General features: G+C 44.9%; 1 protein-coding gene across 1 annotated transcript in view; it reads right to left on the reverse strand.

Moving 5' to 3' along the window:
- Positions 1-27992, reverse strand: part of LOC119961981 (adenylate cyclase type 10-like) — a 324780-nt gene that overhangs the window by 73216 nt on the left and 223572 nt on the right. Inside the window, exons 21-26 of the mRNA XM_038789668.1 lie at positions 25181-25282; positions 23450-23486; positions 23149-23365; positions 21597-21737; positions 17388-17563; positions 10436-10589 (exon numbers count right to left, since the gene is read on the reverse strand). Of these exons, the coding sequence (XP_038645596.1) occupies positions 10436-10589; positions 17388-17563; positions 21597-21737; positions 23149-23365; positions 23450-23486; positions 25181-25282 (827 nt within the window). The remainder of the gene's footprint in view (positions 1-10435; positions 10590-17387; positions 17564-21596; positions 21738-23148; positions 23366-23449; positions 23487-25180; positions 25283-27992) is intronic.

Genomic DNA, 27992 nt, shown 5'->3' on the forward strand with positions numbered 1-27992 from the left:
AGGGTGCTTGCGCATTTGAAAAGTTTGAAAGACGATATGGCGATGCTGCAGGAGACTCACTTGAGGGTGAAGGATCAGGGGAGGCTTAGAAAGGGCTGGGTTAGCCAGGTGTTTCACCCAGGTTTTGATAGTAGGGCGAAGGGGTTCAGGTTCTGGTGAATAAAAGAGTGAGGTTCCAAATGGAGAAAGTTGTGGCAGATCAGGGAGGTAGATACATAATAGTGACAGGGAAATTGGAAGGAAGGTTGGGAGATGTAGGGTTTGTAAAGAAGCTGTGTGGGGCCATCCCCGAGTTGGATTCACATGAATTGATAGTAGGCGGATCAAAGCAAATTACTGCGGATGCTGGAATCTGGAATCAAAATGCTGGAAAATCTCAGGAGGTTTGGCAGCATCTGTAGGGGATGAAAAGACCTACCGTTTCGAGTCCAGATGACCCTTTGTCAAAGCGGTGGGTGTGATCGGGTGTGAAAGCTGTGATAGTGGGTGGAGACTGGAATATGGTGCAGGAGCCAAAATTGGACAGGTCACGACCGTGATCGCTTGAAGGATTTGGTTGGAAATGGTGGAAATAGGAGGAGTGAACCCTTGGAGGTTCTTGCACCCGGGGGAGCAGGAGTATTCTTTCTCCTCTTCAATTCATAAGGTCAATTCGCGGATAGATTATTTTGTGGTGGGGAAGTCTCTGTTGGCCGGGGTCAAGGGGTTGGAATACTCGGTAATTGCGATATCGGACTATGCACCACACTGGGTTGATATGATGTTGGAGAAGGGACTAGTGCAGAGTTGGAGATTGGATATGGGGCTGTTGGGGGACCGAGGGTTTTGTGATAAGATTGGAAAAGTGATTGAGGAATATGTGTGGTTTAATTGTATGGGTGAGGTCTCGCAGGCGATGGTATGGGAACCTTTTGAAGGCAGTGGTGAGGGGGGGGTGATATAATTTAAGGCAAAGGTTGATCAGGAGGAGTGGGTGGAATGGCAAATGTTGATAGACGAGATGTTGGAAGTGGATAGGAGGTATGCAGAGGATGTGGATCCAACACTGTTGGAAAAGAGGAAGGAGTTGCAGGCGAATTTTGACTGGCTGACCACAAGGAAGGTGGTGCGCCAATTGAGACAGGCGAGGAGGGCCGTCTACGAGTATGGAAAGAAGGCAGGACGCATGCTGGCAGGTGAACTTTGGAGGGAGGCAGCGGTGAGGGAAATTGTTCAGGTGCGGGATAGGGCAGGGATGTTGGTGGTGGCTCCAGATCAAATTAATAGGGTGTTTGAGGAGTTTTATGAGAGATAGCATAGGTCGGAGCCACTTGGGGAGGATCGGGAGATACAGGAATTCCTGGATTGTTTGGAATACCCGAGGTTGGAGGAGGGGTTCAGGGCCATATTGGAGGGGGAAATAGCAGGACAGGAGATAAAAGATGCGATTGGGAGGGTGCAGCCAGGGAAGGTAGCAGGGCCAGATGGGTTTCCAGTGGAGTACTGCAAGAAATTTAAAGATAAGTTGGTGCCGTTGATGGTGGGAATGTTTGAAGAGGCGATAGGGAAGGCGGTGTTGGCACAGACTTTGGGGATAGGCACCGATCTCCCTGTTGCTCAAAAAGGATACGGATCCAACAGAATGTGGGTTATATATACCCATATCAATTTTGAATGTGGACGCAAAGGTGTTGGCGAACATATTGGAAGGTAGATTGGAGGAGTGCCTCCCGAAGGGGATAGGGGAATATCAGAGGGGTTTTGTGAAGGGGAGGCAGCTCTTTTCAAACATTAGGATTGAAATGAATGTGGCTATGGCACCGGTGGAGACATTGAACGCCAAGAAGACATTTGACCGAGTAGATTGGGGGTATTTGTTGGTGGTTCTGGAGCAGTTTGGGATTGGACCACGCTTTGTAGATTGGGTAAGGCTGTCTAGAGGGAGCCGAAGGCATGAATTTGGGAATTCGGATGGTGTGGAGAATAGGGTATCTTTGTATGCGGACGACTTGCTGTTGTTTGTATCAGAATTGAGTGTGTCGATGGAGGGCATATTGGAGCTGCTTCGAGTGTTTGTATCTTTATTGGGATATAAACTAAATTTAGACAAAAGTGAATATTTTGTGGTGTCTCGGCCAGGGGTGGGGGAGCTACCATTCCGTAGAGTGGGGACTCACTTTAGATATCTGGGGTTGCAGGTGACATGGGATTGGGGGGGCTCCATAGTGGAGCTGGCAAGGTGGGATGGTCTCCCTCTGTCACTGACAGGTCGGGTGCAGGCAATTAAAATGACCGTCTTGCCGTGATTCTTGTTTATTTTTCAGTGCCTGTCTATCTTCCTGCCAAAGGCATTTTTCAAGGAGGTCGAAAAGAGGATTGCCTCATTTATATGGGGGAAGGAAGGTGGCTAGGATTAGGAAGGTGCTGTTGCAGAGAGGACAGCAGTCAAGGGGGGTTGGGTCTTCTGAATTTACTATTTTATTACTGGCAGCGATCGAGGAGAAGTTCATAGAATTTACAGTGCAGAAGGAGGCCATTCGGCCCATCGAGTCTGCACCGGCTCTTGGAAAGAGCACCCTACCCAAGCCCATACCTCCACCCTAGCCCCATAACCCCGTAACCCAGTAACCCCACCTAACACTAAGGGCAATTTGGACCCTAAGGGAAATTTATCACGGCCAATCCACCTAACCTGCTCACCTTTGGACTGTGGGAGGAAACCGGAGCACCCGGAGGAAACCCACGCACACACGGGGAGGATGTGCAGACGCCACACAGACAGTGACCCAAGCCGGGATTCGCACCTGGGACCCTGGAGCTGTGAAGCATTTGTGCTATCCACAATGCTACCGTGCTGCCCCTAAAGGTGAAAGGAGAAGGTGAGGAGCTGGGCTAGAGGGGGGGGACTTCCAGTGGGTTGGAATAGAGGAGAGTCTGTGTAGGGGATTGGGGCTGAGGGCGTTGGCAACAGCGCCACTCCCATTGGCCCCGGGGAAATACTCAGAGAGTCCGGTAGTAGAAGCGATGTTGAAAATCTGGAGGCAGTTGTGCCAGCACTGGGGGCAGGGTCAAGGGAAATGCCGATTCGGGGAATCACAGGTTTGAGCCAGGAAAGTGGAATGGGTGTTTTCAGAGATGGGAGGAGAAGGGAGTCAGGGCATTAAAGGATTTGTTTCTAGACGGCCTGTTTGCGGGATTGAAGGAACTGGAGGCGAAATATGGGTTAGGGCAGGGGGAAATGTTTGGTATATGCAGTTCGGAGATTTAGTTAAGAAGGACATACAGAGCTTTCTGGTGGCGCCGGCCCCACACTGTTGAAGGAGGTGCTGACGGCAGGGGGAATGGAGAAGGGGGTGGTGTCGGTGATTTATGAGCAATTCTGGGAGAAGAGAAGGCACCGCTGGAGGGGATTAAGGCAAAGTGGGAGGGAGTTGGGAGAGAGCATGGAGGAGGGGTTGTGGTGTGAGGTGCACAGGAGGGTAAATGCCTCAACTTTGTGCGCAAGGTTGGGGCTAAAGGTGGTGTATAGGGCGCACCTAACAAAGGCGAGGATGAGCCAACTCTTTGAGGGGTAGAGGCTGTTTGTGAAATTTGCGGGGGGGGGGGGGGGGGCACAAACCACGTTCGGGGGGGAGGGGGCGCAAACCACATGCAGATGTTTTGGTCCTGTCCAAAGCTGGAGGGGTATGGAGGGAGGTGATCAGGGTAATTTCGAAGGTGGTGCATGTGAGGCTTGAGCCGGGTACTCTGGAGGCCATATTCAGGGTATCGGATTGGCGAGGATTGGAAGTGGCTGCGTAGGCAGATGGTTTAGCCTTCGTCTCACTGATCGCCCAAAGGCGGATCCTGTTGGGGTGGAGGTCAGTTTCTCCACCCTGTGCCCTGGTGTGGTGGGGGGATCTATTGGAGTTATTAACACTCGAGAAGGTGAAGTTTAGTTGAGGGGAAGGATGGAAGGGTACATGGGCTTTGTTTATTATGCACTTTTAAGAATTGGATGACATTGAACATTAGTAGGGGTTAGGGTGGGGGGGGGGGGCAGGGTTGGACTGTGCCTTCTGGTTCCTAATCCTTCCCATATGTGGGAACAATTTGTCCCTATCTCTCTGTCCAGATTCCTAATTATTTTGAACACCTGGATCAAATCTCCTCTCAGCCACCTCTTCTCCAAGAAGAACCAACCTCCTAGAAATAGTATTTAAATAAGCCTCACAGAATACTGAGAATCATATGCTTACAAAACTATGAGCTCAACTAAAAGCATCAACCCATCTAAGAAACTGCAGGCCTGCCAGAAAAGAGACTTTGGGACAATTATACTTGGCAACCATATTTTTTTGTTCTTCAACTGTATCTAATCTTTGTGTGAGTGATGAATGGGCGACACGGTAGCACATTGGTTATCATCGTTGCTTCACAGCACCAGGGTCCCAGGTTCAATTCACGGCTTGGGTCACTATCTGTGCAGAGTCTGCACTTTCTCCCTGTGTCCGAATGGGTTTCCTACAGATGCTCTGGTTTCCTCCCACAAGTCCCAAATGATGTGCTATAAGGTTATTCAGACGTTCTGAATTCTCCCTCTGTACCCGAACAGGCAGCAGAATGTGGCGACTAAGGGGCTTATCATGGTAACGTCATTGCAGTGTTAATGTAAGCCTACCTGTGACAATAAAGATGATGATTAAATTATTATTATGTGTGTGGTGAGTGAGTGAGAAGTCACATTTTTATATCTCTGGGCCAAATGTGGGATAATAAATATGTTTCTTTGTTTAAAAATCACAAAAAGCTTACAGGTAGAATTATTTCAATTGGAACAATTACTCTGAGGGTAGGATAATTTACACATCCTACATACAAAGCACAGGGATCATGGACAGTAAGAAAACGCATACATTTTTCTTCACATTCTGCTCCTGCACCCCTTGGATTAAACCCCTTATTTGGTATCATCTCTCCATGTTTCAACCAAAATGAATCACTTTGCACATTCCATCAACCTTTGTTCTTTTGAACTTCTACACTATCCTTCTTACAGTTCGCAACTTTCCCAAGTTTTGAATCATTCACAAATTTTGAAACTGTACACTAAGGTCTAGGTCATCAATATATGTCGGGAAGCGCAGGGTTCCCAACACTGACCCCTGTAAAACTGTAAATCTTCCTCCAGTCTGAAAAACAACCATTAACCATTACTTTCTGTTTCTTGTCACTCCATCAATTTTGGATTCCAAGTTGTTACTGTTCTTTTCATTCCATGAGATCTAATTTTGTTCAAAGGTCTGTGTGTGGCACTTTATCAAATGACTTTGGACGTTCATGTACATCAATAGTTTTACTCTCATGAACCTTCTCTGTTACCTCATCAAGACACTCAATTTAGTTAAATATGATTTGCCCTGAACAAATCCCTGCTGGTTTCCCTTAATTAACACACATTTGCCCAAGTGACTGCTATTTTTTTTCCCAAATTACCATTTCTAGACGTTTCCCTCCCACTGAGGTTAAATTGACTGGCCTATTGTTTACTGGGCTTATATTTGCATACTTTTTTGAATGAGGGTGCAACATTTGCAATGCTGCAGGACTCTGGCACCCCACTGAGGCTAAGGAAGATTGGGAAACTATAGCCAGTGCCTCCATAATTTCCACTCTTGCTTCCCTTAGTATCGTGGATGCATCTCATCTGTCCCTGGTGTGTTATCAGCTTTAAGTACAGATAGCTATTTAATACCCCTTATTTATCAATTTAAACCTTTCCAAGTATCTTTTGCCTTGACCTGTTCCTTGGTAAAGATGGATCCATTTAGGTTTCATCATGGAGTTTGATGTGGATAAGTGTGAACTTATTCATTTTGGTCGAAAAAATGGAAAGGCAGCTTATTATCAAAATGGTGCAGAGAGATCTGGGTGTCCTCGAGCATGAATCACAGCAAATTAGTACGCAGGTATAGCAGGTAATAAGGAAGGCCAAAGGAATTTTGGCCTTTATAGCTAAAGGAATGGAGTATAAAAGTAGGGAATGTTGCTGCAACTGTACAAGGCATTGGTGAAGCGGCACCTGGAATACTGTGTACAGTTTTAGTCCAATTATTTCAGGCGGGGTGTAGTGGCAGTTCAGAGGAAGTTCACTAGATTATTTCTAGAGAAGAGGGATTTGTTTTATGAAGAGAGATTGATCTGTTTAGGCCTATGCTATCCCGAGGTTAGAAGAATGAGAGATCTAATTGAGGTATATAAAATAAAAGATATGCTCAAAGTAAATGTAGGGTGGATGCTTCTCCTTGTGGAGCATTCTAAAACAAGAGGTCATAGTTTCATGATAAGGCGTAGCAGATTTAAAACAGAAATGAGAAAAAAAATTACTTCTTTCAAAGAGTCGTGAATCTGTAATATTCATTACCCCAGAGTGCAGTGGATGCCAGGACATTAAGTAAATTTAAGGAGGAGATAGACAGATTGTTTAATGGGTCGAAGGTTTATGGAGAATGGACAGGAAAGTAGAATTGAGGCCGAGAGGAGATCAGCCATGATCGTGTTGACTGGTGGGGTGGCTCGATGGGCTGAATTACTTACTCTTTCTCCTTGTTCTTATGTTCTTATTTAGTACCTCAACCATGACCCCTACCTCCATGCTAAAATGCCCTTTCTGATCCTGAATCAGTCACATTCCTCCTTTGCACACTTTTCTTATTTTTATGCCTATAGAAGATTATTGGACTTCCTTTTATATTAGCAGTTAGTCTGTTTTATTCTTCTCTTACTTGTTTTTTTCAATTCTCCTTTGAATCTTCTATATCCAGCCTAGTTATCAGTTGTATACATTAGGACACATTTTGTCTACATTAGGAAAAGTATTGAGCTGCATTTAAACCTTGCAAGAGATTGGGAGCTATATTTAAAAAAATGTTATTGGATTTTCCATTTTACAATAAATTTTATAACAAAACACAAATTACCCACAGCAGATCATACACAAAACCAACATAACAAAAATCCCAGCAACCCTACCCTCATCCACCAAGCAAGGAAAGAAAAACAAAAACATAAAAAAGGAACAAACCCCAAACACCGCCCCCCCCCCCCCCACCTCCCCCCTCCCCCCCCCCCCCCCCCCCCCCCCCCGAAACTGATGGTGAGCAATTCCTCAAAGGTCAAGAATGCTTCCATCTCTGGTAGAACCCCTTAACCCACCCCCTGACGGTGTACTTGACTTTCTCCAGGCACAAGAATTCCATCAGATCACTCAACCATACTGAGGTGCTGGGTGGAGTAGGAGACCTCCACCCCAGCAGAACTCATCGGGCAGTCAGCGGGGCGAAGGCAAGAACATCTGTCTTCAATCCCGACTGCAGCTCCGGCGAGTCCAACACCTGTAACTACTGGCCATCTCCGTCCACAATATTAACCCATTAGCTGGCCTTTCTGATTGGCCCCTTCCCCATCCCTTTCCCACTTACCTGAGTTCCAAGGCCTCCTGCAAAATTCCTTCTTCTGTGCCTCCTGTAGTCCCAGCACTGCTGGTAACCAAAGAGCTGCTGGCCTATGGATTTGTTGGTAGTTCTTGGGGGTGGGACACACGGTGCTAACCCCTGGAAATCCTGATGCCAGTCAGGGTAGATGCCCGGTTGAATTCAAATTGAAGCCTATGGAGACAGTGTATGTGTTGCCACTGTCTCTCTAGCTGGTGGATGGTCAAAATGCCATGGCCATTAAACCTCATCCATTGTTTCTTACTGCAGTTCAGTCAGGAGATTTGTTGAACAGCCCGGGAGAAGCTGGCTTCATGCTGAGATCCTTTCCCTCCCTCTCCCACCATCGCCTCCTTCCTTGTCCAGTAGTTTTTCCTGCTCTGCATGGCCTCAGCTCATAGAATCCCTAAAGTGCATACGAAAGCCATTCAGCCCATTGCATCTGCACTGACCCTTCAAATGAGCACTCATTTACAAGTGCCCACCCCACCCTATAACCTTACCTGCGCATCCCTGGACATTAAGGGAAATTTAGCATGGGCAATCCACCTAACCCAGGGGTGGGCAAACTACGGCCCGCGGGCCGCATGCGGCCCGCCAAAGGTATTTCTGCGGCCCACCAAGTCATTAAAAAAAAAAAAAAAAAATTTTTTTTTAAATTTTTTTTTAAGGTTAATGGGGGGGGGGGGGCTGTTGGGTTACTTACTGGTATAGGGTGGATACGTTGACTTGAGTAGGGTGATCATTGCTCGGCACAACATCGAGGGCCGAAGGGCCTGTTCTGTGCTGTACTGTTCTATGTTCTATATGAGGCGCCCAGAATCATAACCAGGTGAAGTAATTATTTTACTTAACATATTTTATTTTACATTTATTTTAACATTTATTTTACTATGCGGCCCTTTGTGAATTGTGAATTTCTGAATGTGGCCCTTGCACGGAAAAGTTTGCCCACCCCTGACCTAACCCATACATCTTTTGGACTGTGGGAGGAAACGGGAGCACCCGGAGGAAACCCACACAGACATGGAGAGGAAGTGCAAACTCCACATGACAGTCACCTGAGGCTGGAATTGAACCCGGGTCCCTGGCGCTGTAAGGCAGCATGCTAACCACTGTGCCGCCCCATTCTCCAAGACATTTTGTAACCTGAGGGAAATGGCTTCTCATGTACCCATGTCGGGGAGAAATCAGATTATGCCTAACATCTGAAACAGCAAAATGTCCATCAGCAACTGCCTTATCTCTCCTGCAAATTTAACCAAATTAATCCTCTAGAATTGAAGCAACAACCAAACTAAATCAGCCATCAACTAATCTGTAGGCAGTTGGTCTCTTTCTGTAGCTCTGTTGACAGTCTTCCCTGCTATTGAGTTTGTGTTCAGATGTGCAAGATTAAGATAGACCGGAGCCTTGAGCTTTAAAATGACAACACCAGTATCCAAACCAGTGTTACACATTGATTGCCAACACAATAATCCTGCTCTGCACACTTCGTTGCACTTGCACCAATACGCTCACCAACATGTCATCTCGTGTGACTCCCACTGGTGTGCATATGCACCACAGATGTGAACGTGAACTTCAAACAACACCACAGCACCTACCAATCGTAGTTTGACATTGATGGGGTTGTTGATCTCTAGCTCATTTTTTGCTTCCTTTTTATAGGGAACATGAGTGAACAGAATTAATGCTTTTATGTGGATTCCTCCATTTTCACTTTTGCTGAGAGAAATAGGAGAACAGAAGGAAGTAAAGAGTAAGGTCACATCAAAGAAGGCTGGGACCAACTAAACATTACAGATCAGAATGGATCTTTAGGACTTCAAAGATCTTGGCATGTGAATGAGAAGTTAAGCCTGGTCAACATTGATTTAGGAAGGAACCCCTGGGTGAGGTGTACCACTTTCTGCATGATAAATGGCCCCCTGATCAAGAATCTGGGCTGCTCTACCAGCGGCCATCAAAGTCAGCATAGCTCTCAATGCTTATGTCACTGAATCATTCCTAAACTACAACTAGAGAGTTCTGATCATCACCGGGCAAGTTCCAGTCCTGCACTCAACACCCTTTCTGAAGCCATCTCCAGGACTGGTAGAGAGTTCATTTTGAGTTGATTTCTATACTGCAGTAAAGCGCAACATCATACTTTTTTGCCGGTGTCCGAATCTACCTATTATCAGCATGTTTCCCCCAGTGGATATGCTATTCCACGTTCTCCAGAAGACTGAAATGATCCCATCTCATGACAGCTGAATCCTGGGGAGTATCTGCTGTCAACTACATCTGCAGTGCAACTGCATAGGTGAACATGGCCCTGCATCCTATGCAATTTTCCAGCTAGCCTCTAAGGACGAGGTGTGAGATGTGGTATGTGCTGCTGTGCTGAGAAATCAAACTCTCATTTCCGTCAACTTCAGCCACACTCATGGCATTGAGCAAAACAGTGTCAGGTCTAATGTTTCCCACATTATCTTTTCTGTAAGCCAGCATCAAGTGTCTAAAGGCTGAAATGCAGAGCTCTCCTCCAACTCCAGTAAGGCTGCAGTCTAAACTTCAAATGAAAAATAAGGACCTACTTGTCCTGCGGTTCTCTTGTGGGCTGGTGTTTGGTGCAAAATGAGAAAATGCAGTCCCAGTGGAAGCTGAGAGCAATTGTGAAATGTTTGTGAGAACGGCTGGACACCAGGAAGAGTGTGAATTGGAATTAGTATAAAAGGGGAATGTTCTTTTCTGGAGCTTAAAGTATACGTTGCCGACAAAAATAGTGTTTAGTTGGAGTGATTTAGTCATTTGTTACTGTAAACGTTTTAAAATTTGAAATCATGTGTCATCCTTTTTCATCGATTAACTGAAAGTTCTAATTTATTTTTAAATGTGATCTGTTTCCACGAGGCTCATAAGAATAATCACATATTTAAGATCATCGGGCGTACTATCTGTCTAAATGTTTTACTTTCCTCTGTAATGTTCAAACAAACCTTAAGTTCATTGTTGGAGATTTCAGCTATGTTCACTTCCAGTAATATTGTGAACATTGCAGGCAATTTGCTCGTGTATTTCTGAAGGCAGTATATCTGCCATAAGAATGATAGGCATCGCATCTGTTGATAAACAACAGGAGATATTTCACTCCTGCAATATAAAAATGTTTGGTAAGTAGCAGTAAATTAATACGTTAAATATGATATTTTGGAAAGAATCGATTGGTCAATTAATTTTACAGGTAATATTGTCAGCTATCAAAAGGTTAACAGTAAATATCGATTTAATTAACGGTTAATTCCTTGATTGAGTGCTCCCAATGAGGGGAGCCAATTTGGAAATTGTATACCCAGAATGTGGGTGGCGCGGTGACACAGTGGTTAGCACTGCTGCCTCACAGTGCTGGGGACCCGGGCTCAATTCCAGGCTTGGTTGACAGTGTGGATCTAGCACATTCTCGTCATGTTTGCGTGGGTTTCCTCCGGGTGCTCCGGTTTCCTCCCACAGTCCAAAGATGTGCAGGTTAAGTGGATTGGCCACGCTAAGTGTCCAAAGATGTGCAGGTAAGGTGGAGTTATGGGGATAGGTGGGCGGAGTGGGCCTAATATCCGGGTGCTCTTTCACAGGGTCAGATGGGCCAAAAGGCCTCCTTCTGCACTGTAAGGATTCTATGGATTGCCTGATTTTACTTCTGTAAAAATGAATAAAAAACAGGGGCGGCACGGTGGCACAGTGGTTAGCATTGCTGCCTACGGCACTGAGGACCCAGGTTCGAATCCGGGCCCTGAGTCACTGTCCGTGAGGAGTTTGCACATTCTTTTCGTGTCTCTGTGGGTTTCACCCCACAAACCCAAAGATGTGCAGGATAGGTGGATTGCTACACTAAATTGCCCCTTAATTGGAAAAATAATTGGGTACTCTAAATTAAAAAAAAGAAAATGAATAAAAAACAGTTCAGACACTTTGGGCCAGCAATTCTCTGTCCAGCATTTATGTTTAATACCATTTATCACTGGAAGAGCTTAATCAGGGAATCAACCTTCCTTTTAATGTCTTCCTTTTAATTCAGCCAATTTGAAATGTTTACATTATTTAGCGAAATTAAATAGATGATAACAATAAAGTGCTTTTCTGCAGTATCAACAATTGGGCTTAGGTTTTATTCTCAATAAAACAAACTAAGTTTACAGATTTGTCGTAACCATGTCATACAAACATGCATTGACATGATGCAGGAAAAACACTTTTGCTGCCTGCATATTATGTGTTTTTACTGTGTAATATACTGTAAAGTTTTGAAGTTACTCTTTTCTGTCAACTTACTTTGCTTTATTTTTCAATTCTATTTTTCTTTGTATTTATTTTTCCCTCCTATTTCCTCCCACACCCCATCCTAGAATGCTGGTTACAACGGGTCGTACATGGTGACAGAAAGAACAAGAACACCAAGAACGGCCATCTTGAATGGCCCCAAAACAAAGGGAAACCCCGGAGTGCAGGGGCGCTTCCACATAGAGAGCATGGCAATGAGGGTAATCTTGGATGGCCCCTGGACAAAGGGAGACCCCAGTGTGCAGGGGTGCATCCACATGGTAAGTGTGGCGATGACAGGCATCTTGGATGGCCCCTGCCAAGGAGAAACCCTGGACTGCATTGGCACATCCACGAGGTAAATATGGTTGACCACGCAGGAGAGGTGCACAGAAAGCCCCCCACCCGCCCATCAGAATAGTCACCTGGAATATCAGGGGATAAGGGCCAAGTGGAAAGATCCAGAGTCTTTGCCCATTTGAAAAGTCTGAAGGCCGATGTAATCCTCTTCCATAAGACGTACCTGAGGGTGAAGGGCTGACTGAGGGTAAGAAAGAGCTGGGTAGGACAGACATACCAGCTGTGTTATGGGACTAGAGCTAGGGGGTAGCCGTACTGCTCAAGAAGAAGACGGCATTCATGGTGACAAAGACAGTTGCAGACCCAGTGGGACAGTATGTCATGGTTCGCGATGTCCTGGAGGGGCACTAGTGGTCCTTGTAAATGTGTATGATCACAACTGGGATGATGCAGAATTCATAAATAAATCCATGGCAGAAATCCCAGACATAGGCTCCCATCGAATCATTATGGGGGGGTGGGGGAGACTTCAACTGTGCACAGGACCCAGGGATGGACAGATCCAGTCCAAAAGTGGGAAAACAGTCAAGCATGGCGAGAGAGAGCTGAATGCCTTCATGGAGCATATCATAGAATTATCATAGAATTTACAGTGCAGAAGGAGGCCATTCGGCCCATCGAGTCTGCACCAGCTCCTGGAAAGAACACCCTACCCAAGGTCAACACCCCCATCCTATCCCCATAACCCAGTGACCCCACCAAACACAAGGGTAATTTTGGAATAAGGGCAATTTATCATGGCCAATCCACCTAACCTGCACATCTTTGGACTGTGGGAGGCAACCGGAGCACCCGGAGGAAACCCACGCAAACACGGGGAAGATGTGCAGACTCCGCACAGACAGTGACCCAAGCCGGAATCGAACCGGGGACACTGGAGCTGTGAAACAATTGTGCTAACCACTATGCTACCATGCTGCCCAAATATGGGGGCATTGGTCCCACGAGGGATCACACACCAAGGGAAAAAGTGTTCTCCTTCTTCTCCCAAGTCCACAGGGTCTACACTTCGATCAAATTCTTCGCAGTGGAAAAATTGGTGTTTCCAGTGATAGGAGGGGTGGAGGATTCTACAAAAGTAATCTCTGACCACACTCCCCATTACATGGATGTGAGGTTGGAGACGGGCTGGGTCCAACGTTCCGCACGGAGGTTGGACGTGGCCCTCCTCGTCAATAAGACATTCTGTGAGCGGGTATCGCGGGCCACAGACGGTTATGTAACCTGCAAATCAGAACAGGGAGGTCTCAGCCCCCCCACGTTCTGGGAGGCACTGAAGGCGGTAATAAGGGGGGCAGCACGGTAGCATTGTGGATAGCGCAATTGCTTCACAGCTCCAGGGTTCCATGTTCGAATCTGGCTTGGGTCACTCTCTGTGCGGAGTCTGCACGTCCTCCCCGTGTGTGCGTGGGTTTCCTCCGGGTGCTCCGGTCCATGAATGGCATTGCGACCAGCGCCGGTTCCTCGATTCTCTGGCCCCCGAAAAGCTGCATACCCGGGAAGTATGCCACGTCGCGTATCGCCCACTTGCAGCCATTGCTTGAGGTCCGCCCCATTATTCTCCGCCCACGACTGGCCGAAGTCCCAACGGCATATTTCTAACATGGTCCCAGTCATTCGGGAAACTCACGACGCGGCTGCAGGCTCAGTCAGCGGCCGCCATGGAGGGGGGTGGGTTGATCGGAGGGCAGGGGGGTCTCAGGGGGGGTCTGTGCCTTTGTTGTGTGGGCGGTCCAGGTTGGGCGCCTGGCCGATCGGGGGCACTATTTCCACGGTCCAGCTCGCGGTCTGGGTCTGCCATGGAGCTCGGCACGGCCGTTGGAGGCCGCCGCCGTGCGCATGTGCGGCCTCTGACCCAGAGGTGCAGGGGGCTATGTCTGCAGCTGGAGCTGGGAGATTCACGATGGCTCCCTGCTAGCCCCATGCAGAGCTGGGAATCTGTGGCCTTTTGACAACAGTTTTCTGGTGTAAAAGGCCATAGTTTTCACAACACCATGGGGACATAGTCCCTGAAATGGAGAATCCAGCCCCAAGTACCTGCTAAATGTGATCATGACCCCATCCGGGGGTGATCATCTCCCTGGATGCAGAGTAGGCCTTCGACAGGGTCGAATGGAAGTACCCCATAAAGGTACTGGAAGGGTTTGGGTCAAGGTTCATCTCGTGGATGAAACTACTGTACAGCACTCCCATTGTGTGCGTGCGGACAAACATCACAAGCTCTGGATACTTTTGGCTGCACAGAAGCACGAGGTAGGGATGTCTATTATTCCCGCTACTGTTTGCCGTCACAATTGAGCAACTGGTGATCGCTCTCACAGCAGCGAAAGGATGGAGAGGTATCCAAAGGGGAGACAGAGAGCATAGTCTCGCTCTATGTGGATGACCTGCTCCTTTATATCTCGAACTCCTGGCCAGCTTGGAAGGGATCATGAATCTCCTAAAGGCATTGGGTGCCTTCTCAGCTTACAAACGTAACCTGAGTAAGAGTGAAATCTTCCCTGTGGATCCGCAGGGGGGAGGAGCAAAGCTGGAGTGGCTGCCGTTCAAACTGGCCCAGACCTGTTTCTGATACCTGGGGATCCAAATAGCCCATGACTGGACATGGATCCACAAATGGAACCTGATGAGTCTGATGGAGGAAGTTTAAATGGACTTGCAGAGGTGGTACTCACTCCCACTCTCCCTAGCAGGGAGAGTACAGACGGTCAAGATGAATGTACTCATAGAATCCCTACAGTGAAGAAGGAGGCCATTTGGCCCATCGGGTCTGCACCAGCCCTTGGACAGAACACCTTACTTTAGCCCATGCCACCACCCTGTCCCCGTAACCCAGTAACCTCACCTAACCTTTTAGACAGTAAGGGGCAATCTAGCATGGAAATCCAACTAACCTGAACATCTTTGGACTATTGGAGGAAACCAGAGCATCCGGAGGAACCCACGCAGACACGAGGAGAAAGTGCAAACTCCACACAGTCACCCGAGGCCCGGAATTGAACCAGGGTCCCTGGAGTTGTGAGGCAGCAGTGCTAAGCACCGTGCACCCTAACTGGCCAGGTTCCTAATAATCTACATTCCCAAGACCTTTTTTCGCCACAGTGGACAAATTAATCATGGTGTTTGTTTGGAGAGGGAAGAGCCCGAGGATTAGGAAGAAGGTCCTATAAAACCTCCAGTTTTACCACTGGACGGCCGCCGCAGAAAGGATACGGGGATGGGTCAAGGAACCGGAATCGGAGTAGGTCATAATAGAGGGGAGCTCCTGTACGGGGACATCCCTCCGAGCGCTGGCCACAATCGCACTCTCAACACACCCCCCCCCCCCCCAACTAGATACTCAAAAAGCTCAGTGGTAGTGGCCACACTTCGCTCATGGAACCAAATGAGACAGCACTTTGAATTAATCGAGATGCCCGCCAAGACACCTATCGGAAAAATCACTGGTTCACTTCTGCAGCAATGGCGGCTCCTTCAAAACATGGAGGCAGGACAAGGGGACACTGATGGTTAGGGACATGTATATGGACAGTAGAGTAGCAACCCTGGGGGAACTCATGGACAAGTTCCGACTCCCTAGAGAGAACGCCCTAAGGTATATACAGATCCAAAACTTCATCCGCAAGGTAACGGAGAAAACCCCCAAATACTAGGACACTCATTACGCAATGGACTACCGGTGAACTAGGAGAGGGGAACTGTAAGCACATGTTTGAACAACTATGAGAAGAGGTAAGCTTACACCTGGATGAGATCAGAAAGAAATGGAAGGAGGAGCTAAGCAGGGAAATAGGGGGAGGACTCAGGATCGGAGCATTACACAGAGCAAACTTCACCTCCAGGTCAGAGCTGAGCCTAATGCACCTAAAGGTGGTGCACAGGTTGCACCAGACCAGGACATGACAGAACGGGTTCTTTCCGGAGGTGGAGAACAAGTATGAACAGTGGCAGGGAGCTCGGCGAACCACACAGTATCCTACCCCAGATTTGTCAGGTACAGGACGTCCTTCTTTGAGGCCATGTCCAGGGTTGTGGCAGTGAGGGTGGAGCCGTGCCCACTAGTGGCAGTCTTCGGGCGGGGTATCACAGCATCCAGAGTTCTTCATGAAGAGCGGAGCCAATGCCCTAGCCTTTGCCTCTCTGATCACCTGCTCGGCTGGCAATCAGCAGCACCACCCAAGGCTGGGAAAAATAAAGTATGCCATCCGAGGATCTGAGGAAGGCTTCTACAAGACACGGAGGACGATCATCAACTTGTTCCAAGACCTGCTTGTTACCAGCAAGTCTTTGGGGGGGGACGGGGGGGGGGGGGGGGGGACGGGGGGGGGGGGGGGGGGGGGGGGGGGAACGGGCGAAAGCCCCAAGGAAAACATGGACAAGAAATACATGTGTTGGTCCTGTCTTGTTATGTAACATTTGAAATGAAATGTCAAAATCCTAATAAAAAATATTTTTTAAAAAGCCCTAACCTTGGGCGCGATCCTCTGGCCATTCTGCACCGGAAAAGCAGCTTGCTGCTTGCAGCATGGCTGGTGAAATCGGATCTACCCCGCTCGCAAAACCTCGCGAGATTCAATGAAATCTCGCGAGATGTTGCAAGGGGAATTCCGCTCACAATGTGCAGGATCAGGTTTAGGCAAATCTGCATATCAGAGAGAGGCAGTCAGCCTCACTCTAATGTGCAGATTCCCGAGGTACCTGAGGCTTTGGGACTCAATCTGTTTGCCTCAGGGACCTCGGAACCTTCCCATGTTGTGTTTGGGCTCGGGGTGAGGTCAGGGATCTTTATCGGGGCCTTGGAGATCGGGACGACATTTAAAAACGGTGTCCCGATCTCTCGGTACAATGGGAAGTTCTGGCGAGCGGAGCGACCCATTGTAAAATATGGGGCTATGTGCAGCCTCGGCCGCAAGTGCCCCGTTTAGGCCCTTATTGAAAATGAGTCACGTTAATTAGCCATGTGATTCCTGGCACTGCTCGGGGACTTTGTTCTCTTTTGGGAAGGTCGCACCCTTTGTTTCTATTGGTAGCAGTTTGAAAGATTGGGGAGGGAGGAAAAAGTTAATTGACTTTCCCCTCTTGTGATCATACTGTGCTGTTAACACTCAAAAAATTGGTAGAAATTAGAAATTTAACTTAATCCACTTTGCAGAAGAAAAATTACCATTGGCATAAAGATCAGGCCCTGGAACTTGACTTAAATATAAAATGTGAGGACAACAATAATACAAGTCAAATCAATTTTCATGCAAATATTACATTGAAATGATTCCATACTCAGGAGTGCCTGTTAACTCTTCTTTGTCACGATGTCTCTTAGAATTTTTATAGTTTTCGATCATATATGCAACTAATTGCGACAGAACGAAGCTTGGGAATTTTTTGTTCAGCAGTGTTAAGCTTTTCTTAAACAGGACCTCTGCTTCTTGAAGGTGGCCTATGCCAAGCTGCACCTGTGACAGAATCAACAAAACTTGTTAAGTAAATGATAACTGGACCAGAGGACAGGAGAGGTACGGAATTACTTGGGGACATCCCAAGTGGTTATTCATAATTAGCCAGACAGTGCACTGTTTATAACATTCTAACATGAGATATTAAGTTAATAGATGTATGAAAGATCATGAGAGAGGCTATCTGGGAGATTGGCAGGTAATTAGGAATGTTGGTGAGTTGGAGGCCAATAGAAGTAGGAGACAGACCAAATCTGGCTTTGGCAAACTAAAAGAGAAAAGTGTCTGTGAGAACTGTAGCTTCATAATATGTGTGTACTTCATGGGAGTTGTCAGGTTTCTTGAACACATTGGGCAAACAAGCACAGCAAAATAGGTATGAGAACTGGTAAACACTCCATGAAGTCGAGGGAATGATCATATATGGTGCTTTCTGAAAATGCAAGCTGTAATCTTCATTCTTGAGCTGCATTAGAATAATTAGCCCAAATGTTGTAGTCAGCGGCAAAGTACAGGACGTGCTGCCCATTACTTTCCTGGACTTTTGCAGTAAGAATCTACAGCACTTAGAGAGATCCATTTTAGTGTGGTGCCCTCTTCAGCCTTTCACAACACTCTTTTTAGCAAACCCCCACCCTCCTCCCCACACTCAACACTTAAATTTATCTGCCCTGAATGATAAGCCATGTTGAGGAGATGCCAGCATTGGACTGGGGTGGGCACAGTAAGAAGTCTTACAACACCAGGTTAAAGTCCAACAGGTTTATTTAGAATCAGCAGCTTTTGGTGCACAGCTCCTTCATCAGGTGACAGAATGAATCACTCGCTGGTTGCAACACAAATTTCAGAGAATAGGAGTAAAAGATAGATTTTCAGAGTGGCACAACAATCTATGCTGGGAGCACTGTTTTTCAAATATATTTGAGCAATTTCAACTTTGGAATCAAAAACAATTTATAAATTTGAAGATGACACCAAACTGGGGGATAATCAATATTGAGGAGGACTGCAACAAATTGCATGAAGATATTAATAAGCTTGCAGAATTAGGAACTGATAGAAAAATTAATTTCAACACAGTGAAGGATGAGAAATTACACTTGACTGAAAGTCCAGACTTTCATTACTTTGTAAATATAATAAAAGATACACAGAAGAGAACACACTGCTTGACTGACATAGAACATTAGAACATCTCAAGATTTATTTCTTAGATCTATTTTGTCAATGGCTCAACATTCTTTTACACAGGATAAAGGGGTATCAAGTGCTGAAAGTTTCTGTCATTGATACTTTAAGAGTCTGGTCGACCAATGCTTTTATAGGCAGCAATTTTACAACAGCAATTTTTAAAGAAAATTATGACCGGCTGTTTTTCAAACAATTCCACACATGACTGGTTCACTGACTGCACATAGTGTATTAAAAGTGAATGAGCATGGAAGTGCTATGATTTTTTATGGAGAGCATGAAGGGTCATTGGGTGGGGAGGCATCAGTTATCATGGAGGGAATAAGGAGCCAAGGACTTGGGCGGCGATCATGCGGGCATGGGTAAGACTTCTTGAAGTTAGTTTCAAAAGGCTGCTGCATCCAACCTATGCTTCATGACTCCTCTGAGGGGCCAGGAGCCATGACTCCTTGAGAAACTAGAACGACTCAATGAAAATTGTGGGCTGTTATGTAATCCCAACACCCTTAATAATTAATTTAATAATCTTTATTGTCACAAGTAAACTTACATTAACACTGCAATGAAGTTACTGTTATGGGCCAGGGTTTAGAAAACTCCAAAGTATATCATGGAGTTCACCTGACCGACAACTGTTTATTGATTTTGGTTATGATGAGCACAAGGGCCTGCCTTTCAGGTGTTATTCAACAGAGGCCTTAAACACTTTTAATCAAAAACAAAGTTTATTTTACAAATTTAGTTCACATTTTTAAAAACGCACACAATAAGCATTTTTATCAACTACAAACATAAATACCCCACACAGCTACAGTACTCTATGTATAACCCTTAATAAATTCCCCCATTAAGCTGTTCCAATTTAATAACAAGATCCCAGAAACCAGAAAACCCTTTTCAAAGGTGTGGCTCAGCACACAGCACTCAACACCTGGTTTGGATGCCTTTGTGTCCTTTCCAAAACGGCAGGTTTGAATTTCTTCCAGAAAACAATTATTTCTTTTCAAGTTATCAAGCAGTCTGGAAACAGCTTTTAAAATGCAGATGGAGAAAAAAACCTTCTTTTAACACATGCAGAAGAAAACCAGTGAAAGCAAAACCCAGAGCCACAGCCCAGCTCCACCCACAGAATGACATCACTGATGCCATGTGATAAGACAAAAACATTTCTTAAAGGGACACTCTCATGACAGTTACTGTGAAAAGCCCCCAGTCGCCACACTCCGGTGCCTGTTCGGGTACACAGAGGGAGAATTCAGAATGTCCAAATCACCTAACAGCATGTCTTTTGGGACTTGTGGAAGGAATACGGAGCACCCGGAGGTAACCCAAGCAGACACAGGGAGAACGTGCAGACTCCACACAGACAGTGACCCAAGCCGGGAATCAAACTTGGGACCCTGGAGCTGTGGAGCAACAGTGCTACCCACTGTGCTGCCGTGCTGCCCAGCCGGCCAGGATGGAAGTTCAGAGTGTGGGCTTGCTGCTTTCATCCTTACTCCACCAGCAAAAAAAAGGGAAGCCAGGAATGGGACGAATCCAGAATCAGGCCTACCAATGTTTTTAAACATCCGTGGAGTCTCTGTGGCTCTGCGAGATTCTGACCCCATAGCTTCAGCGAAAAGTCAGAGAAAGTCACCTGTGCTGTTTCTTCACAGGTTATGCCAGTGTTACGAGAGATTTGGAGAATCCGGATGCAAATTTTAGGTGAGTGTACATGATAAATAATATTGTTGTTATTAAGAACCCTGTTGTTGTTAAAAACTCAGAAGGATAACTTGGAACACCAGTTCTAAGTGTATATATTTTCAATTTGATATACTGAGAGAAAAAATATGTAAGTGATTGAGATATAGTCCAGTTGTTTTGTGATTAATTAATAAAGATATTTATTAACTTAGAATAAAAACACATGACAAGAAGCACTGCAACAGTACACTTCACCTCACTGATGCCTATACACATACAGTATTGCATAAGATACCCCTTTGTTTCCGACTACCTACGTTTCCTGAACTCTGAGATGTCCCTTTTTCCTAAATATCAACCAATATTATACAACTCTATGAGCTAAATTCAGCAGATAGTTACTATGCCCAGATTATTTGTCCACGTTTGAGAAAATCACCTTCAGTCTCAGCGAAGGTGTGATAGCACAGTGAACAGCACTGTTGCTTCACAGCAATAGGGATCGAGGTTCGATTCCCAGCTTGAATCACTGTCTTTGTAGAGTCTGTACGTTCTCCCTGCGTCTGTGTGGGTTTCTTCGCACAAGTCCCAAAGACGCGCTTGTTAGGTGACTTGGGCATTTTGAATTGTCTCTCAGTGTACCCCAACAGGCGCCAGAGTGTGGCGACTGGGGGATTTTCACAGTAAATTTGTTGCAGTATTAATGTAAGCCTACTTGTGACACTAATAAAGACTATTATTCTTATTATATCTTCTCCGTTCGAGTTTTGGGATTTTAACCAGCGACCTTTTGGCAATAGCTTGATTTTGTTTTCTACAGCTGGGTGTGGCTGTGATGGTAGCGACCTCTACTGTGTGCCTTTCTCTAGTTATTGTGCTATGGATATATCATTTTTAGTTTTGATGTTAACTACCCTATGGACCTAGCTTTTAGCATGCAATTGCCTTATCTCTCCACTTTGAAGTCACTCCTTCAACACCCCATTTTCCTTGATTCACTTACTGGTATGCTAATTTACATATCAAAACACACCTTCATTGCCCTAATCACCTTCAAAACACACCTTCATTGCCCTAACCAATTCCTGTTTTTATTTTATCCCAATTTTATGTTTTAATCTTACTTTTCCTCAATTTTTAACACTGTACTTACCTCTGCCTTTAAGTTATATAAACAGGCTTTCTCAAAGGGATAAATCTTAATGTCCTTTGAGAGGTCAGCATATTCAAAAGGTGGAATGCCTTTGCGTAATGCAGTAAGAATATTTTCTACCTCTGTTAGATATGTCAGAGCCTGAAAACATAAATATACATGCAAATTAAGTGCAAATATTCAATAAATCAGGTACATTTCCATCATGCCTTTTTGCAAGCAGCTCAGACTAATGCACATTTTTACTTGTAGAAATGTTATTCATTGCCCTTATTTATCACTCAGTGCGCTACTTGCTCAGTTGAGGTTGGTGCCCGGTGGATCCTGAGATCTGCCTCTTAAAAATTTCTCAGTCATCCAGTTTTGTTTTGTGTGTTTTCTGCTAAATGTTGCTGCTCTTTGCCACATGAAATCATTGTTTGTTTGGGAACTTTGCTATTTTTTAGGGAGAGTATGCTTTGGAATTTTGTTACTCTTGGTATGAAGAATTCTGATTGATTGCACTCCCAAGTAGCTTAGTTCTAGCTTTAACATTATACCCCCTTCCATTGGATTTCACCACTAGATAATAATGATAGATTTTGGTCTGGGTTCAGTTTTGGAAATGTCTGAAAAAAGGACCCCATGTATTGAGCTGAGGTGCTGAGGCTAGTGCAGATTGGATACAGGTTGCCTCATTGTTAATTTGATACGCCTTGTAATTTTATGCCAGAAAAACAGGCACAATGCATGCCGATTTCTGCATCATAGCCACTGCACCTATTCCCATTATCATTTTCAACATCTTAATCAGATTACCTCTTAACTTTAGAAACTAAAAGAAATAGAACAGACATTGAAAAACATTTTCTCACAATTTAACCCCTTAAAGCCAGACTTCATTTTGGTGAATCTGTGCTGTGCCCATTCCAAGGCCAATATACCTTTCCTGAAGTTCGATATCCATACCAAATGCAATGTTTCAGGTAGCGCCCCGACCAAGGTTCTATAAAACTGAACAACACCTTCTTCACTTTTGAATTCCAATCACTTGAGATAAAACTTTTGCAAATTTTTGTATCAACAATTACGGGTGCCATGGTAGTACAGTGGTTAGCACTGCTGCTTCAAAGTGGCTGGGACTTAGGTTTGATTCCCGGCTTGGGTCACTGTTTGTGAAGATTCTGCATGTTCTCCTTGTGTCTACATGGGTTTCCTCCGGGAGCTCCAATTTCCAACCACAGTCCAAAGATGTGCAGGTTAGGTGGATTGGCCATGCTAAATTTGCCCTTCATAGTCATGCTACAGCCTCTTTCTTAATCTTATCTATAAGAGTAGACAAAATCTGAAACATTTAGTGCCCAAAGCTTTGGTTGAAAACTAACCATATCACATTAGTTTATTAGCTACTCAATGGAAGAGCATATACTCTTGACCTATAATTCCATAGGCTAGAGTGAGACATGGGTGCTACTTCTGCTAAGAATCCAGTTGCTTACTGGGCTGCAAGAACATTGTTTTTCTAAATATTAAAATACCATTGCTTAATTATAAATGCAATCTGAAACCATACCATTAGGTTATTGGATAAATACAAAGCAGCTGCTGCAGTTTCAAGCAGATAGAAGACTGTCTTAGCCACGTTTCCAGCTCCCATCCAGTGGCGAACAAGGGAACAATAAACAGAATCCATTATTGGTTTACATTCACAGTCTTTGGCATACAGTTGATATTTTCCTTCACAGTCTTTCAGAATCTTATCCATCTTTTCAATGAATTCTAAATCATGACTGAAAAGGAGCAAATTTATTGTTATTTAATTGATCAAAAATTAACATACAAACTCTTTAAAACTTTACACTGGTTCACATTACCTGCCAGCTGGTATTTGCATACTTTGGATGACTGGAGCTGAAAGATTAAAAGTAGTATGCCATGATTCTATAATAAATGGGCTAAAAATTATATTAAACTCTTGCATTTCAATGACACAGAAATTCAACAGTGTGGTAAAATCTGCATTGTGGGGTTGCCGCACGATCAGGGGCTGGATTCTACGCCGTTGGATACTCCGTTTTGCAGGCATAACCCGGGTTTTCCCGTCGGCTGGGGACTGCCCCACAATGAGAAACCCCATTGACTAGCCAGCGAAGTGGAGCATCCCACTGGTGTGCTGAACCAGAGACCTGGCGCAGTGAGATGGGGAATCCAGCCCCAGGACCTTACTTAACTTCATAAGTACTTTTTTGATAGACTAAAAATAAAATTAAACAAAATTTTAAATTTAAAACTCGAAGAATTTTTAAAAAACTTTAAGAGATAGAATTTAAATACATCCCTTTAGTTACCTTTTGTCCCTTGTGACCTGATGAAAGCTTAGATGAGCAAGCTCACAATGTCTATAACTGCAGATGTTCTCTTAGCAGTATACTAGGCAGTATCTCAGAGAAAAGGGCCCTGAATCAGTTTTTTTTCCTATCCACTTCCATTACATCTGGCAGGGAAGATCTGTTAGAATATATTATAAAGTCAAGACTCGGCTTCCCTTTGATTCTCTGCTGCTGGCCACCAAATAAATTGTTGGACAAATAGAATAATTTCTAGCCTAAAAGGATTAACAAGAGTTTCAGTAACAGGGGATGACACCAAGACTGCAGGTGGTGGAATTTCTCAGGCTGGAGAAAATAAAATTTGCCATCCGAGGATCGGAAGAAGGTTTCCATAGAACGTGGAAATTGTTCATCAACTTATTTCAAGACCAGTTTGTAGCTGAGCCTGGGTGGGTGGGGGGGGGGGGGGGGGGGGGGGGGGAGTGATGTGGGGAGGAGGGAGGGAGGAGGGCAGAGTGGCGGGGGGGGGGGGGGCATGAAGGCAAGCAAAAAGGAACACAAGGTACCAGTAGGAGGGACAAAGTCGCAAGGCAAGTCACTAGTCCGATGGCAAGCTCAGGCCCAAACCCAATTGCATATAAATATGTGTCTCGGCCATATTGGGAATGTAAAATATGCATGCCGGTTAAAGGTGGGAGGGGTCACAGCCACAGTCGTTGTTAAGAAGATACTCGCTTGTAAATAAACAAGTTGGATTTTACCCGTATTTTTTTCTGATAATTTATAATTTGTTGGATATAAAATATGAAAACTCATGTGGAAGTCAGTGTTCAATAATAATTCATACTTTGATTCTAAAATTTGGATATTCTGAATTCTAAGTCACCATAGATAAAGTAACGAGAATTTTCCTTAGCCATTGGACAATCTTGGCAATATACTCTCAACTTCCAGGGCTGTGTCTTAATTAAAGCTCTGGCAGCTTTGAATGGATGGAAATATATCCACTAACCACGTTTCGACTGTTGCCACTAATGATGAAGCTCATTAAAAATAAAGGCGTCAAGAACTCCGAAGTGCTGCTGCAGAATCAAACAGGAACACTTTCCTGCCTGCAACACGCCAGTTTCTTTTTACTATCATGACATGTAATTCCAAATCTGAATTATAAAAATGAAGAAAGTTTGGATTGGCTTAAATTCAGGAAATAATTCTCAGCAATCTTAACCATTTTTATCGTTTATTCAGTTTGTATCTATCACTTTTACTGATTACCTTGATCAGAATACTTGGATATACTTGAACCAACAAGGCTTTTTGATTTTTTTGTGAGCAGTCCAGCAGATGAGCTGGGGTATATGTCCTTTGAAGGAAAATCTAATGAAACAAAATAACATTTAAATTGTATCTCAACAATATCCCTCATGATAAATCAAGCTGATGGAAACTATAATCACAAAGGCATCTTTCACATGTAGGTCATTGCAAAGTAGAATCACAAATGGCAGTGTATATATCTGAGATTGTTGGTCTTTTGCTAATTTTTCCTCCATTTCTGGAAGACATTTACAATTCATTAAAGTACAGTTCTGTTGTTCCCAGGATGCCAACCACCTCTAGCACTTTAGTAACATGCTTACTGTTCATATGTGCACTTTGAAACTATCTGCAAAATATTTGATCATAAGAATGATCTCGATAACTCTTTCGAGGACAATCAAAATAATGGCCTGGATTTTCCGTCCCGGGACGTCTGGAAATCCCGATGGGACGGAGAATCAGGCTTCGGGGCAAAACCAGGATCAGTGCCGAGCGCCGACCTGAACGCAATGTTCTGACCCCCTACTGGTGGCATGAAAGAGTTGCACGCTGCATGCCATCGGGAGCATGGGAGGGTCCGCCGATTACAGGTGGGGGGCTCCCCCTAATACAGGAGTCCCTGGAGGATGTCCCTATTACAGGGGTCCACTATTACAAGAATCCTTGGGGGGTAGGGTTTGCTACTACTGGGGTCCCCGAGGGGGACGGGGGACGGGGGGGACGGATTTGATCACCCCTATACTTGGGGTACAGGGGCACCCAAGAGATTTGGGGATGGGGGGCTGCCGTGCAGTTGGGGAGGGGGTCGGGGCCAATTCGCGGTGTGAAGGGGGGTGTCGGTCACGGGATCTCATTATTAAGCTGCCCGCTGAAGGTGGCGGCACAATGGCTGTATTCCCTTGGAATTCCTCGTATTCCATGCCAACACTTTGAGGGCAGCACGGTAGCATTGTGGATAGCACAATTGCTTCACAGCTCCAGGGTCCCAGGTTCAATTTCGGCTTGGGTCACTGTCTGTGCGGAGTCTGCATATCCTCCCCGTGTGTGCGTGGGTTTCCTCCGGGAGCTCCGGTTTCTTCCTACAGTCCAAAGATGTGCGGGTTGGGTGGATTGGCCAGGATAAATTGCCCTCAGTGTCCAAAATTCTACGATCTATGATTAACCTAGGACAAAAGTTCGGCACAACATGGTGGGCTGAAGGGCCTGTTCTGTGCTGTATTTCTCTATAATCTATACACTGAATTGCATCCCGCTTTACGATCGCAGGTGGAATCGTAAAACTAGTGCAGTTCAGCTCCGGCTGGAATGTTTCAAAATGTCATTGCTCTATTTAAATATATAGAAAAATGTTAACTTACTAGTTGTAGGGGCTCTTGCTGAGAGTTCCATGAGTCCACAGCTCAATTTATGTCCCCATACACACACATAAAAAATACTTTTTGACTAGAGACCATCTCCCTCCCACATCTAGCTGTGGTAGTTCATAAAGTTAAATAGCCTCTTCTCCTTATTGAACCACACAGCCTGCTGTTTACCTGTGATGTTCATTGATTTTTAAGGAAGCCTGTAACCTAATTGTAGTGATCTCGATATGTTTATGTACACAAGGGGTTAATGTGTAACTAGTAGCACCACATGTTCACTAGAGGGCCGGACCAACAGGGGTATAAAAGGCAGCCACATTGGGTCTCTCTCTCTCTTTTGGGTGCACTGTCACCAGGACAATAGTAGACTAGTTCAAATGGCTAGTGGAGTTACGTATAGTTACCTTAGTTAGATCTTATTAACCTTATCACTAGTATCAATGTTAAGTAAAGAACTCATGCAATTATTGTTATAGTTACTCAATAAACCTTTTGTTACTACTGGACGAGTTTGAGTCTTCTTCGTCAAGATTCCGAAGACTCATCACTAACTAAAATTTGAGTAGTACATGTGACCTACCACACAGGGAACAAAATATGGTACCAGGCGAGTGGCTTCAACATAACTAGTTAGATTAGGTTAGACAAAAAGAGAAGAAAATTCAGACTGGACATTCAACTGTGGAAGACTTGGTAGCAAATAGATCCTTGAACTATGGGACTCTTTGGCCCTTGAGGGCAGCTGGAAACAACCGGTAATTTAAGTTATGACTAGAAAAGATTTGAACAGATAGTTCAAATATTTATCGCAGCTAATTATTTAAGCACAGTTTCTGACTCAACGAAAATAGCACTACTATTCTCAATAGGAGGGCATGAAGCTAGAGAAATCTATAATTGCTTTAATTCCTTAGAAGGTGAAGACAACAACAAAATAGAAGTAATACTCAAAAAATGTGATGAACACTGTAAGAGTCAGTCTGGTGAGATGTTGGAAAGATTTAACAATTGTCATAAATGCCAGAGAAACGGAGGGCCCATCATTGATTTTATTACAAATCTCAAGTTAATACCACAAGGCTGTGATCATGCTGATTTCAGAGACACTGTGATAATGAATCAATTAATTTCTAGACTATCTGATAAAAAATTGTGGGAATAACTATCACAAGATAAGTATCTAACTCTAGAAGTCGCTATACAAAAATACCTTGCTTATGAACAAAAACAAAATCAATACTTTGAGTCTCTACAAACACAGAATAAGTATCTAGAAAACAAAATCGGTAAAAATGGCGCAAATACTCACTACGAGGCAGAGGCAGGGTTGAAATTTAAGAAGACGGAAGTTCTGAGCGGCATCCATCTTGCGCATGTGCAGTCTGACCAGTCCGCACATGCGC

Source organism: Scyliorhinus canicula, chromosome 2 (assembly GCF_902713615.1).
Source record: "Scyliorhinus canicula chromosome 2, sScyCan1.1, whole genome shotgun sequence".
Lineage (NCBI taxonomy): Eukaryota > Metazoa > Chordata > Chondrichthyes > Carcharhiniformes > Scyliorhinidae > Scyliorhinus > Scyliorhinus canicula.